General features: G+C 35.9%; 1 protein-coding gene across 3 annotated transcripts in view; it reads left to right on the top strand.

Moving 5' to 3' along the window:
* Window positions 1-15,736, top strand: part of LOC111149983 (DnaJ heat shock protein family (Hsp40) member C24) — a 64,190-nt gene extending 48,454 nt beyond the window's left edge. Inside the window, exons 3-5 of one of the 3 annotated variants that reach the window (XM_022507278.1) lie at window positions 656-794; window positions 12,147-12,215; window positions 15,378-15,736. In XM_022507278.1, the coding sequence (XP_022362986.1) occupies window positions 656-794; window positions 12,147-12,215; window positions 15,378-15,508 (339 nt within the window). In that variant the 3' untranslated portion in view covers window positions 15,509-15,736. The remainder of the gene's footprint in view (window positions 1-655; window positions 795-12,146; window positions 12,216-15,377) is intronic. The other 2 variants (XM_022507279.1, XM_022507281.1) reach the window with 2 other exon arrangements.
* The last annotated feature ends 273 nt before the right edge of the window (window positions 15,737-16,009 follow it).

Raw genomic sequence — 16,009 nt, 5'->3', positions numbered from 1 at the left:
TCTAAAATAAATCCTTAAAACAAAAAAATGTTTCTTACCAATCTGCCCTAGAATCATTATTCAATAAAAGTTTTTGTTTGGGGATTTGTAACTTTAAAATCTTTAGGACTGAAAAAAAAATCTTCAGGGCTGAGCTGGAAGATGAAAGGTATTTATTTTTAAGTATGATTGTATAATCTGATTTCCTAAGAAAAAGCTAATAGTTCAGTAGTGATGGTTTTTACAGCTAAGCACCTTATATAAGGAAAGTGTCACACTCTGCATAGTTTGTGCCCTTTCTTTGTCATGTCCCGCTCGTCTGCAAGTACCTATTTCTGTTTGCGTTAGTCATCCTCTCTAGGTAAATTGTCCATGAGACCAGTGATTCCATCAGCAAATTATCCAGAAAATGCTGTCTTTGCATGTTGTGACAGATTATGTCACTGGTGGATTTATAGCTACTCCAGTGGTCTCATTAACCTGGCAGTTGTCTCCTGTGCCCAGCACTGTTGTCTCATTGCTTTGGTATCTTAGTTTTCATCTTCTCATCACCTTCTTTCTTAACTAAAACTTAGATTTACAAGTTTTGGGGTTTTTTGTTTTGTTTTAGTTTTTGTTTTTAACCTACCCCCCTCAACCCTCTCTACTCACCACCCCCTTTATTTTTGATTGGCAGTATCATCCAGATAAACAAAGTGCAGATGTGCCAGCAGGAACAGTGGAGCAATGTATACAGAAGTTCATCGAAATTGATCAGGCATGGAAAATTCTAGGGAATGAAGAGACAAAAAAAGAGTATGACCTGCAGCGGCATGGTGGGTACTTGGGGTGAGGAGCCATAGCACACTGGCAACTCTTTGAATAGCATTCTGTAGCCGTTCCTGAGGAGCGTTTTCCAGCCTTCGTACCAAGTTATTATTGCCGCCTTGACTCCTCCCCTCCATCACTGTTTTTAACTATGTCCTCTGCTTAGTGGTGCTTATTGTGTATCTGTTGAGTAGTTAACAAAACTCCTAGGATGTGGCTTCTTTGGAAGCCATGAAAGCTGCTTTTTCTAACTAATGAAAAAGGTTTAATCACACATTTCTAATTAATGTTTAATAACTTCTTTCCATTAAATTTAATTATGTACTCATTTTAATTGTAGCACTTTTAACAAAGTGTACTATATAAATGACAATCGAAAGGAGGGTACTATAGGGGATAACATCATAAAGTACTCTGCTGTCTTTCAGCTTGTTTTAGGCTAGGTTTCATGATTGTCTCCCAAATAAACTATTCTTTATAAGATTGCTATAAATGGTATTTTAGGAATGCACCTTTCCTAAGCAGTTTTAAAAGTCATTTCTTTTATGCATTTTAGAAAATAGCTTCTTAAAACAGTGACAAGCTCTAGTGAGAAAGAAAGAAAAATGTAGGTCAGGTTTGTCACACATAGACTGCAGTTACACGAAGTGATAGGCTGTCTTTCAGCAGTGGCCTTGGTATAGGAGTCCCTCAGTCTTCTATTTGAACCTTCAGTATGCACCCTGCATGCTAATGGGGGGGAGTCAATAATCAGTTACAGCCTGTGGGGAAAACACTCAATTGCACTCTGCAATAGCGCACCAGGTTCAACATTGACTCGAATGTGTTGATAAAAGCTCACTGTGTAGTTGATTATTGAATCCCCTCCCATGCCCTACACTGGCACATCATCAAACCTAACAAAATGATTTTAAGGCTCCAGCGACTACGGTTCTGAAAATTTGATTTGAGAAACGAGGCTTGCTTCTAAAACACAACATTAGAGGATAAAGCCAATGGTATATATGGAATGCCCATATTTATTTTCGGAGGGAATTGTACTGATAAAATTAAGTATTTATAACTTACAGGCAATGTGTGTATCTTCGTGTATAAAGACTTCATGAGCTATTCAGGTACTGGAGAACTTAAGAGTGACTTTCATCATAGTAAACAGCTCTAAAGCCCTACTTTTTTAAGACTGATGAGCTTTTTAAAAATATTAGGAAACTGATGAGTGTACCTTTGCCATGAATTTGGATTAATTTTCAAATATGGCTTGAATATTGGGTCTTATCTATTTGGTGCATATGTAAGTATCTTGCACGTGTTGTATTTCTCTTATAAATATGTTTTACTTTTGGCAGAAGAATGTACAAGTGGATGAATTCTATTCACAGATCTATCTTTTTAACCTTGGTTCACATGATAGTATTTTCTGTGAAAAATACTGAAGCTATACACGAATATGTTGCGTGAGAAGTTACCTCTGTGCTTTTTGCCCATCTTTACCAGTCATTACTTTCTGGGTGCCAGTTTGCTTAAGATAAGGATAATCCACAAAACTGTACTTTGAGGGGTGTAAGGTACATACTCGCCCTCTGGCTCTGCATTTTTGCCACTCCACAGCCTGTGTACTGTTAAGAACCTGTCAGTAAAACTGACTGGAAGCCCGCTACCTAAAGAGAAAAGAGGGAGAAAACAGGAATAAAAAACTAATCTCTCTTGCTAGGGAATAGGGTATTGGTAGATGAGAAATGGAGAGAAATAGGCAAACAGTGTTAAAAGTGAGCAGTAGAATTGCATTAAAAAAAATGTAAGAACAAATAATCAACAGCTTTAACCCTTTCTCATTGCCCTTGGGAAGTCCTTGGAAATGTGGATTTCTTTTGAGCTTTTAGTCCTTGGTTTTAAGGTATTAATGGAGATAACTGCAGCCTGCAGGATCACAGGGGACTCTTGTAGGTCATTGATGAGGCCACAACATTTAGACAAACTGAATACAGTGAGAAATGGGCCTGATTCATAAACCGATAAATCAGCAGATCTGCTTGGAATTTATATAATGTTCGGTTTGCTTTGCAATTTTTTTAAGCAGGTTCTAGGAGGACAGTAGAAACTCAGCTTTTCCTGACCTTTTACTATGTCAGATCTAAGTACAAAGTATTTCCTTCATTACCAGCAGCTCCAGATGGTGAGAATGCTTTACTTTTGTTTTAAATTAAGATTGGATTGCTGTTCAGATAAGAAGTAGAAGTCTCTTATCCAAATATAACTTGCTGTTTTTAAGCCTTTCATACTACAGCTATTTTTAAAAATCTCATAATAAACCTAGTTTCATCTTGTCATTTCTTTTGAATGCTGACATTAATTTTTCCTTCTTGACCCATCTTCAGTAATTGGCTCCTCAAAAGAAGGAAATGAACTTGAACGTCTAACAGTGAGGATTTAGATTTGATAGAAGGAAAACCTTTGAGAGTGATAATTTGTTAAAGACCAGGATAGGTTACCAAGAGAGAGAGAATTTGTTATAACCAGGTCAAAGCACTCTTTTTTTCTGGGTCACCCCCTGGGGACATGGAAATAGCTTTGTTATACAGAACTCTTTTTGCATGTGGTGATAGTTCATTGTAGAACTTTCTTTTCATAGGGTGTGCTTTAAATATGTTTGTTTCCTGCCTTCCATTAACTTGGAGTATAAAATCCATTAACTGTAATACCTGGGAAGGAGGCAAGAGACATTTATATGTTGAATGCTTTCTCATATTTCACAACTCAAAGTTGGTGCTCTGTTGTAAGAAAACTCATCAGTATTGCTCACAAACATTTATTTCCCTAAGAGATTGTTTAAAGGGGCCCTTGACGTCCATATTTCTTTGCTTCACAAAAGATACTATCCAATGAGTTCTAATAAAGAAAAAGTCTAGGGTAGATAGCCCCAGTAAAGTACATATATCTTTCTTCGCCATTTCCACGTATCTAGTCTTAGTTGATATTTTTAGGGCAATGTTGGCCAGGCTGAAGAAAAGCAAATCTAAAAAAGGATTAGTAATATTCAGTTCCCAGATACTATACATTTTGAAAGCACTGTTAACTAGTGAATTTAATCAATTAGTTCCAGTTGGCATATTTACCTTCTTGTTTCTAAGGATGCTTCCAAAGGCTTGCTTCCCATATTCCTTTGAAAGGCATATAGTTATTCAAGATTAGGCTTTGCATTTCTAGACAACCAGATGAGCACTTTGGAAAATCTTTTCTGGATTTATAAAATGTTTAAATGAGTAATATCTGTCGAATAGATTTTGGTGCCCTTATAAATATATGGGGAGTTTTCTTATATATTAAGCACATTAAAAAATGCATCAGAAGTATATTGTGGGAAAATAATAGGGATCATGATTCAGTTGCTTTGTAATATATGACAGTCACACAGATGTCCAATGTCTCAGTGGTGCTACAGAGTGACATAGCTGATGAGTTAGGTTTACTTCTTTGTGACCTGACATAAAACAAACCTTCAAATGAAATCAGTCAGGTTAAGTAATGTTTTTAAAAAATAAGTGGATTGTGTTTGGAATCCTTCGTGGTATATTATTTTATATTAAGATGTATCTTGGTTTTCTATTAGTGAATTGTTTTTGTAATGTGGAGTTTTCACCTTACACAATCAGACAAGTACTTGGATACCCAAAATAGCCTGGCTCAGGAGATTGGGCCAGATGTTATACAGTCATTGTGTCTTTACTCAAAGCTAATCAGCTACTCTCCCTTAGCTAGATACAAATGGTCATTTCTGGTGTTGTGTTATACAATTTACATTGTCCCCTTTATAAGGATAAATATTTGAGAATGGGAGATAAGCAAATAAATTGCAGGCCAAATACGAACATATCTTTAAAACCCCATCAATGTTAATTTGTTAACATGTAATTTCTTTCTTTCTAATTTTTTTTTTTTTTAAGGATTTTATTTATTTACTTAACAGAGACGGAGTGAGAGAGGAAACACATAAGCAGGGGGAGCGGGAGAGGGAGAAGCAGGCTTCCTGCCGAGCAGGGATCCTGATGGCGGGGCTCGATCCCAGGACCCTGGGATCATGACCTGAGCTGAAGGCAGATGCCCAATGACTGAGCCACCTAGGCACCCCAACATGTAATTTCTTAAGCCCAAAATAAGAATCGTTCCTGAAAAGCTGATGCTTCCTGAAAAGTTAATGCTAAAGACTGATTAACTCCATAAGAAGGGAAATAATACTTCTAAATGTAGATAATACGAATCTGAGTTAACTTAAGAATAATGACCTAAGGCCAGTAGATATTTATGTAGGTTATGTGCTAAACTGACCCTTACAAAATACTTGTATTAGTCAGATTAGAGTTTCCATCTATGATCATATCAGTATTTCCATTTGATTTTAGGAATTTGAAAATTGGCTGTAAAAATGTGCTTCAGGTAAAACTTGAAGATAAGCATCAGGGGGTATGTTTTTTTTAGTGACTGTTTCTGGGAAAAGTACGTATGTGAAATGATGCAGAAAATCCATCTAGACAGTTAGGGACTGGCATTTTCTTCAGAGGGAGAAGAGAGTATAGAGAAAACTTTCTGTGAGGGTCCTCCTGTTCCATCTTATTTGTCATAAGAAGGTGACTACTAATGTTACCTTTTACTTTTACTTGAATGCAGGTATCTGTTTTTGCCGTGAAAATGTATTTTAAGATCTTTTCTCAGTGGTTTTGCCTAAAAATTTGGCTAGTTTCAAAGAATGTTATAGAAAGCTATGGTCAAGATTATAGTTATACACACACGCGCGCGCGCGCGCACGCACTTGGACACATTTGGGAGTTCTGATTTAATACTACTGAAAATGGAAGATTTAAGGAAGTTTGTGTTTCCCACTTTAATGTCTCTCCCAATTTCTACTTGGGTACTTGACTGATTGAAATCAATGAGTCTTAACCCAAAACAGGGTTGGTTACCTTTCTCATTGCTTGTTTTTTCCCTCAGACTTGAAATCTTCATTTCATATTACATTCTGATTACTTCTCCTTTGCTCAATGTATAACCAATGAATTAGAAATGAGTGTTGACATTTTTTTAGTTTTTTTTTTTTAATGTGGGATCTTCTCACAGCTATCACCGTAGGCTGTACCCAGAGTATTACACATACCCATAGCTGCTAATTGGCCTTCTCCTATAGTCGTTTACATTTTGATTGGTCTAGCTTTCTTTATTCTCACTCCTCTGTTTAAGAACTTTTATAACCACCCTCTCCCCAACACATTTACCCATTCATGTAGAATTTAAATGGGACAGAAGCTTTGAACTTTGTTCCTAATTACTTTTTCTAGCCTTATCACCAATCACGAACTGATGTGAATCTTCTCCCCTGGTTCACCTGGGGGCTCCCAAACACATATGCCTGTGTTGTTTGTCATGACTCAGTACACGCTCCCACTCTGATTTGTCACAGTTTATTTTTTTGTTCAAGTTTGAACTCGTCCTCCAGTCCACCCCTAACTCCCAAAGAAAGCTTCCCCCCACACTCAAATCTACCATCATTTTTATTTTTAATCTCTGGATCTAATCTACGAATTAATTATTTTGAATTTTTTCTCTGTGGTTCCTGTCTTGCAGTTTTGTTTGCTACGTCGGATGGACTATGGCTTTGGTAATAACAGGTCGATTTTAGTGGGACTGATAATAGCAAAGTACATCCAACTTCTTAGCACTGTCACAAATCCAGACATGGTAGTAGCTGCTGCCTCCCTGCACTGTGGTACTTGAGGCTTTCCCCTCAGAATAGATTGGTGTTTAGTCATTTTCTTATGGTGGGGTATGAACAGGTCAACAAAACATTCTGAGATAATAACAGTTAAAATAGTTGCCATTTATTGAGCACTCTATCTGTGATAATTGTCTTTCAATCATTGTTTAACAGCCTATTAAGGAAGATATTTTAAAAAAATCTGAGATTCAGAGGGGTTAAGTAATTTGCCTAAGGCCACATGGCTAAATAGTTGATAGAGGAGGAATTCAGAGCCATTCTCTGACTTTTAATCATATTGTGGTACGCTGTCAAATTTTGAATAGGTGTGTGCAGCCTCCTGTTTTCAGTTCCAGATGGGCAGGAGTGAGTTATATTTGCGGGTCAGAATGAGAGGCCAGGCCTACCTCTGCTGCTGTTCTACCTGTTGTGTAGTGAAACATGAAATTCAGGTTCCGGGTTTCATTTGGTACCTTTTATGAGCACTGCATGTACGCTTAGTTTATAAGCCCCAGTTCTTCCAAGTCCGTAATTAAACTCCAAGTTTGTAATTTTTCTTTGATATGGAAAGCCTTGCAATTGTGACTCTTTAATTTCACCTGGGAAAGGATTATAGAGCTTTCTGATTTAATGAGCAGGTTTCACGTTAAATGTTGCCTGATTCAGAATCTCTTATCAAGGTAGTCTGAGACTATTCCAAGAACAGAGAGTTTTAAGGAGAAGGAAACCAATTTCCTTCAAGTTAGTTCCTATATGAAAAATTTAATTATGTATAGTGAAATGATTTTTAAGAATGAGGTGATTATATGCAATTAAATTACTTGGTTTTAAAACAGCATGATACTAAGGCCTAAACAAAAACACTGTTTGCTTTTTACACACAGATGACTTAAGTGTGAAATAAATCTTATTTTAAAAGGCATAAAAATGTATACAACAGACTACTTGCTAAATGAGAGTGTCCTGGGGACTTGATCGCTCGAGTAAGTTCCAACATTGCTACACATAAAGAGTAGGGACGGAACTGCAGATGGACTAGATCTTTTGGCCAATATTGGGTTGAATGAGACTTTTGATATCTCAGCCATAATGAATAAAGTTAAATTCCTCTCCACCATAGCTTTTTGTTGCTGTTACTTATTTTTACTTATTTATTTGAATTGTAGCTACGGTTAGAACAGGTTTCCTGGGATTAGGAAGTGTAATTATTTAGGCAGCAAAAAGTTGTTTTAGAAATTTTACTATCATTAGGAAGAAGCTTTAAAAGGCTGGAATTCCATTGTCTTGTAAGAAGTAAGAAATATTTATTGATTCCCAAATGGAGCTGAAAAAAAAAAACCTTTCCTCTTTTAGAAAGTTGTGAATGACCCAGCGAGAGCTCTAGTAAGCTTTACTGAACCAAGCTGCTAATAGTTATTTAATGTTATTCTTCAGTGTGAAAGAATCTCCCTAGATTTCCTTTTTAATCTCTTTGAATTGCAGGCTCATAAACCTCTCTGATGAGTCCTGCCAGTGTTTTCTTAGATCCCATGTTGAGACAAAGGAGCTACAGAATTCTTTCACCTCTTGTTGTCAGACAAATCCAATAGAACACAGGGTCAGAAGGGCCTGTACTTCTGAAGGTTGAAAGATTCTTTTCCAAGTAACCACATAAATTATTTGATTTTATCATTATATTCCACAGGAATTTCCTTTTATAATGCATTGCTTTCTATATATCAGGAAATTTGGATCTTTTTCTGGTCTCTGTATTTAGCTAAGCTTTGGGTATAGCACAGGGTGTGAATGGACCTACATACCTTAGGAAAAGCTGAGCCCATTTACTTCAAAAGAATTAGGAATCTTGTAGTATAATTGGACTTAAGATAGAGTACCCAAATGCCACGCATTGCGTGTTCTTTCCAAATGGCTGGGTTTGTTTGTTTTTAAGTTATTACCATTCTGGAGCTAAGATTCCAGATTTAAATCTTGTACCTATTCCTTTTTTTTTTTTTTTTTGGGTATCTATTCCTTTAATTAAGTCGCTGCATAAGTCAGTATGTGTTTTCTCAGTATTTTTAGTAGTGTCATGTTAACAGGAAAACTTTGAGATAGAATTTATATTTTCAGATACCTATTGAAATATTTCATTGTAATGAGTAAAAATATTTGTAATATGTAATACTCAAAAGGAACTTACCTATTTTGCAGATGCCATGCCTGATTAGAAGACAATTATCAAAGCTAATTACAGGGTTCCTGTGAGTTACTTTACAGGCTAGGGAGGAATTAAGTTTTCTAATTATAACTACAATGGTGGACAAGCAGAGATCATTGTTTAAAAAGAAAAAAAAAAACATTGATTTGTTTGTGCTCCTTCCTTGTAATCGTAGTTAGTGGGGAAGTTGCTGTTGCCCCATTCCCTGGACACCTGCCTCTCAACAAAGGATTGTGGTCACCTCCCCACCCCCTACATTTAGATTCACCTTTTACTTGTATGTACCCCTTCTGCTCATTATACAGTTCTCTAGGGATCCAATTTTCCCTGAGTTAATCACCCCCAGCCTTTTTCAGAAGTTGTTAGATTACCATCTTTTCAGGGAATACACACTTTCTTAGGCTTTAAACTTCTTTTCCCTAACTTTTGTTTCCTTATTTCTATTAAAAAGTATAGCTCTTGGAGTCTCAGCACACTACTTTAAGACTTTTTGTTGAAATGTATCATACAAGCAGAGAAGTATACCAATCCTAAGTGACCAGCTTGATGCGTTTTCACAATAAATACAGCCATCTGACCAGCACCCAGAAGGTCCCTTGTGACTCCTTGGAGCCACCACTTTCCCCCACACCCAGTACCAAGGTGTCAACGCAACAACTCGGGGTAGTTTTGCTTGTTAGATTTTATGTAACGGGGAATCATATAGTATGTTCTCTCTTGTGTCAGGACTTTTAAAACCAGAACCTCAGAGAAACCTGGACTGTATCCACATAATATTAAATAATCAGATCAAATAGTTAGATGTTTAGATAGCCTCAGAACATGAGAATATTTTTTTATTTAACTCTGACCTTGGGCAAAGTACTAAACAGTTTTGCATTATTTTCCCTCTTATTATGAGATATCATCTAAGTTGATCTGTCATCTTAGAAATAGGTCGCTACTCCAAAGTAACTGTATGTAAAGAAAAAAATCATAAAAATATAAAGGCCCGTTTTTTTGAGGAAGTGGAATAGAGAGGTGCTCCACGTGAAACACTAGGTGAGCGTGACAGTAGCTTCATCGTGGAGAAGCACAGCAATATGCTGACTTCCTTGGCAATTCTCTTTGCCAGTTATTTCTCATTTATTATTTTCAGGTAAAAATAGCATAGTGGACATATGTGAGTGGGTTATCCTTTTGTGTAATTGCTGTATTGCAGGTGTCCAAGATAGGTTAGATTAAGGCTTATTCATCTTGTCCTTACCTCTGCCTTGTCTGATTTGCTTTAATTGATTTCCAAAATTATTGAAGATATCAATCAGATACCCTGGAATATAGCCAACTTGATTGTAAATTATTTACATCTGTTTTTCCTCTAACTACAGTCTGTTAAGTGCCAATTACCCCCATTCATAAATCTAAAAGTGTTTCATTTCTCCATTCAAGCAGACTTACCTTAGTCATTCTAAGAAATTGAAACATATGATTAAGATTTTTCTCTCCATGGGACTTTTAGGGAGAATTTTTTAAAAAACTAAAATACTGAATAATCTTTTTTTTTTTTAAAATACTGAATAATCTATAACCAAGTGTGCTTTATATAGAATGTAGAAATTGTTTTTGTTCAGAGATTACCTCACATACTGATACAGTCTGCATAAGCTGTTCAGTGGGCACAGAGATGAAGGAATTCCCCCACCCTCCGGCCACTGGGCAGAGTCTTTAATCTTTGGATTTTAGGGTCAGTTTAATAGACTGTTGGGACCTAGTAAATATGAAGTGATACAATATTTGACATACTTAATAGAAAACCACAGTGAGTTCAAAATATTGTATAATTTTTTCATCTATTTTAAAATTGTGTAACTCACCAATAAATTCTGAACAGGCAGTTATTAAATATAATTAAATTGTAGGCATTCACACAACGGAACAAAGGAAAGCATTCTCAGCAAGTGAACAAGAGACTAGTGAGACAGCTAAAGAAAATTTCATTGGGGTGAGGGGTGGATTTTAGTAGTTTCTTTTAAGCATCGACTTCTAGAAGAACAATACAAGCATACATGAAGTATAACATGCCTTTAAAAACAAAGACAAGTGCTTATCTATAGTTGCTTTCTTTGTCCCAAAGTATACTTGTTTTAAGAAAGAGTACATGCTTCTACTACCTAAACTATATGCTTACTAAATTTAGGTAGAATTCCAAGCTTCTTTGAACCTTCCACCTGCAGGGAAAACTTTGGCCTAGGAAATAGCAATAGAACATCAACACAATACAATTGTATGGTTATTGAAACCTTTTAAAGTAAGTCTTTAAGTTACCTATCCCTCTCTTGCAAGCAATTAAAAATCAGGTGACCCTTACATTGGTTAGAGCTTTGTTCTTTAAAATACTTTTAGATGGGGAGGCTGGGTGGCTCAGTCGGTAAAGCATCTGCCTTTGGCTCAGGTCATGATTCCAGGGTCCTGGGATCCTTGCTCGGTGGAGCGCCTACTTCTCCCTCTCCCTCTGCCTGCTGCTCTGCCTGCTTGTGCTCTCTATATCCCTATCAAGTAAATAAATAAAATCTTTAAAAATAAATAAATAAAACACTTTTAGACTGATCTCATTGGATTAGAACAACACACTAGTGTTGGTCTGTTCTGTCCTAGCAAATTCCATAGACTGCGTGGCTTAAACAACAGAAATTCATTTCTCATAGTTCTGGAGGCTGGAATTCCAAGATCAAGGTGCCAGTCAGTATGGTTCCTGGTGAGGGCTCTCTTACTGGCTATAAATGGCCTCTTTTTTTACTGTGTCTTTATTTGATACTTTCCTTGGTGCTTGTGCATGGAGAGAAGACCCTCTTTCTTCCTCTTATAAGGCCACCAACTCTATCAGATTAAGACCCCACCCCACTCTTATGGTCTTACTTTACCTTTATTACCTCATAAAAGGCTTATCTCTAAATACTTCAACATAAGAATTTTGGGGGGACACAGTTCAGTCCATAATAACCCTTCTGAAGTAGATAAGAGATAACTGAGTGTATCTAGGGTATATTTCTAAGGTTAGAAAGCTAGTGAAATATCACAGCTAAGGTTCAAATACAGTTATTTTTGCCCAACCCCATGCTGCCTTCCTTAGTTACAGGTATTGCTTGACAAAAAAATTCCACAAAAATAGGGGTTACTAGTTAATCACAAGGAATCACCAAATCAACTCCATGGTTTTTGCATGTTGCATATTTGTGGAAAATGGGATAGATCTTGACTTTTGAGGTTCGTAAGAAGTGGACTACAAGTCAGGTAGCCTTAAAACTGCTGTCAAAAGTAGTAAACTAAGTTTTTAAATGGCAAGTAAATTATAGCTGTAGTCAACGGGCTGCAGTTGCCTTTTCAGCTTCTTCATGGTTATGATTAAAGTGTCAAATAAATGTTGCATTTTATATTTTACAGAAGATGATCTAAGAAATGTGGGACCAGTAGATGCTCAAGTATATCTTGAAGAAATGTGTTGGAACGAAGGTTGGGATTTTTTTCTCTTGACTACAGTAAAGGAAAACATTAGGGATTTTCTTTAAGAAGAAAAACTCTTCTGGGATATTTGGAAATCTTAAAAAATAGTAATAGCTTGGCTTTTTAAATATATAAACGTGGGTGGTTTTAGGAATTTTTTCATTCTAAACTTCAATTATTGATGTTCCTCTATATGACTCATTTCCAGTTATTTGTCTAGTCTAAGTAGATGTTAGGTATAGAAGGTTTCATGTGGTTTTCTTTTTTTAAATTACTTGGGTTTTGGTTTACTTTCCATCTGTGTAATAGGGAAGATAAAGTTAATATTTTCCATCCTTCCTGTGTTGACATAGGAGATGAATTTTCTATTAGAATTTTTGTTTATTTTTATTTCTTTACATGGCAGGGCAGGGCTTTTAATACTGTACTCTTCTGCTTGGAGCTTGGTTTTTACCCTCTCTTTCTTGATTTTGTTAGGTGGAAAAGAAAAATTTGTCACTCCCTTTACCCACCCACCATGACATCTTGTCTTTTTTCCCTTTTGTATTATTAAAATTTTATTTTATTTTATTATTTTATTTTGAGAGAGAAAGAGAGTGTACATAGAGGGAGAGGGACAAGCAGACTTTGTGCTGAGCCTGACACAGGGCTTGATCTCATGACTGAGATCATGACCTGAGCCGAAATCAAGAGTCAGACATTTTAACCAACTGAGCTGTGCAAGTGCCCTCTATTACTAGAATTTTACAACTTTAACTTCTCTCCTGTTCTGATAGTTTTGTGAATTGCTTTGGCTAGAAACTGTAGAGCCCGTATAGAGCCCACTAATATCACACATCTGTGTTTCTCTGGGAAAATGAAGAAACTCTTCCTATTTCTTAGCATTTTTATATACTTTAACCCTGTACCTATTGTTCAGCCTGGAGTAAAAATTCCCTAGCACTTTATAAAAATTGACTAATGAATGTGGATAGGCAGAAGATAAACTCAGCTTTATGACACAGGTGAAAAAAAACCAAGATGGTGAAAGAAATGTACAACATGAAATTGTTATGTGTTACTATCTTTGGAATTTCCTTAAGTAAACCTGACAGTGAAGATACAGAAGAATCCTAACCACAGCCAATGAATCAGTTATTAGAAGCTAGAGTTACTCTTAAAAGTATAGGACATCCTTTGACGCTTATTATTTATTTATTTCGATGCTTATTTAAATTAAGGGTTTTTTAATAAAGAGGGAAGCAATCCTTAATCTTATGAGCAGCAAATAGCTGCATGAAGCCATTATTTCTGCAGGGATATTTATAAATTAGTAATATAAGTTTTGTAGTTGAAAAGAGCAGTCTTGGCAGATGAAAATTCAGTAAAAAGTACAGTCAGCTGGGCAAATAAAAAAAAAAATTGTTTGAAGATTCCCTCGTGGCCGTTTTCAGAGTAACCTTGGAAAGTGAAGATCCAGAGGCAGGAGAAAAGTAGATGAAACCCAACATGATAGATAAAGCCAGATTACCTATTCTTGATCCAAGGATAGTATGAAACAATGCCTGTTATTACTCTTAAAAGCCATCCCTGAAGAACTGTTGAGAGAGTGGTTAACCTTTCTCCTTAGTCTGTTGTACAGCTTGGTTATTTTGTCTTCAGTGTTTTTAAAATGATTTCTGTGAAGATACCACGTGTTAAGTAATAGAATAATATAAGAAATGTAACAAGATGTGTATTTTTAGTGAGCATTAACATTTGGAATCATCTGTGACAAAACTCCCCAGTAGCCCATGGTGGCCTCTGCATCATTTACTGAGCACATGTCACCTCAGATTGTTTCTGAGTGTTCACTGAGGTGGTAAAAAAATAAGATGGACATTTAGCTTTAGAAAACCAATGGTTAGAATATGTGCATTTTTAGACAAGTTAATAATGAAACAATTCACTTTTGAAAGCATGCTACTACAATATATATGTTGCCTCAGACAGGAAAGATGTTAGCATTTTAAAATTCCAAGATTAAATTATTTTTCTTTACGGATAAAAAAGGCATTGTGGTAAAAAAATAAAAAGGAAGATTGGGTGAATGAATTCATGTTTTTGTTACTGGTAAAAGAAACATATAAAGTTAGCTTATTTAATTTTAATTTTTCCAAGGCCAAATTTGATTAGAGAACAAATACAAGGCAGTTGAATTTTTTCTTTTCTTTTTTTCTATTAGTGGCATATTATGAGATCTGAGTGTTAAAGAATGAAGTCTGCTAACTGAATAAAGATATTTGATGTACCTCTAGTAAATTATGACCGTCATACAATAAGGTGATCAGTAATTATTTTTCTTTTACAGTCACTTCTCAGTGACAGCAAAATGGAATGACCAGTGGATCAGATTCTTTCAGTTAAAGGACATGAGCATTTCCGCTTCCCAAGAAAATGGTAGATTTAATAAAATTTCCACCATTAGTAGGCTAAATGTTGCGCCATATCATCTCTGTTGGGCATCTCACTTCACAGAAATAGTGTGATACTAGAACAGAGTATCTGAATGTTGAACTTAAACAGTTAAGTTAGCAGGACGCCTGGATGGCTCAGTTGGTTTAAGCATCCACAGGCAACAGCTCAGGTAAGGATCAAGCCCTGCATCAGGCTCCCTGCTCAGCAGGGAGAGTCTGCTTCTCCCCCTCCCCCCACTCATGTTCTCTCACTCTCAAATAAATAAATAAAATCTTAAACAAACAAACAAGAGTTTTCTCTAAAAGAATATACTCCAGGCATAAGCATGTAGGGCTATTTCTCTTTCCTTCACAGTAGTATTTTTGACAAATATATTGTTGAGAAGAATGTAAAATTTATGTGGATCTTAAGAAAACAGAAGACTTCAGATAAATGTCCTGGGTCGCTTCTGAGCTTCTGCTCTCCCCTCAAGATCTTTGGGCTGTTGATTCATAGCTTTAGTCCTCTACAGCTCTCTTCTACATATCAAGATTTTTTAGTAGGTAATTTTTAGAAACACTGCCCCATACAAGAATTCGTTTCAAGTTCTCGTTTAAATATGTTTTATACTTAAGGTACTTCTTTCATTTTGGAATTTCTGTGATAAACTGCATTTTTAAAAAGGTGTTGAAATAGTTACTTACAAGTGTTTGAAGCATTATTTTTGTTTTTTGTTTTGTTTTGTTTTTTTTACAGATGATGACTCTTTTTCTCTGAGTTGCCGGTGTGGTGGAAAATACAGGGTTTCCAAGGATGAAGCGGAAGAAGTTACCCTGATTTCTTGTGATACATGTTCATTAATTATAGAACTCCTTCATTATGGCTGAAATTGTTCACTAAATGATCCTTTAACTCTGTATTCAGACATGTTGAAGAGAGCCCATTCAAGTAAATGTATAAAGCTGATAAAAAGAAGGAGGATTCTTTTTTTTTGGGTCAGCTTTTATTTGCAGAGAAAGTATAAGACTGTCAAGCAAGGGCTACCCCAGATTAACAGAAAATTCATTTAGTTATTTATATGTATTTATACTTTCTATTTATAGATCACCCCCCCCAAAAAAAGACTTGAATTATTAAGTTCTATTTTGTGAATTCCTATCTGAGAACTTTGTTATTTGGTCCATTTTTTCCTTGGTATAAAATAAGAATTTTCCTTTTCTTTAAGTATGTCTCTTCTTATAATGGGTCACAGTATTATCATGTTCCTTTATAGTTACTGGGTTTCTGAAGTAACATGCCATTTCTAGCTGCTAAAGTTACAGGCCTATTGTACAAGTATCTCAAAGTCTCAAGTCATTAAGATTAAACTATAATCTTTGTAAATAACA

The sequence above is a fragment of the Enhydra lutris genome, unplaced genomic scaffold (genome assembly GCF_002288905.1).
Source record: "Enhydra lutris kenyoni isolate GAN:26980312 unplaced genomic scaffold, ASM228890v2 scaffoldscaffold22, whole genome shotgun sequence".
Taxonomy (NCBI): Eukaryota; Metazoa; Chordata; class Mammalia; order Carnivora; family Mustelidae; genus Enhydra; species Enhydra lutris.
The sequence above is the reverse complement of the archived record's forward strand: the minus strand, read 5'-3'. Positions and strand labels throughout refer to the sequence as shown.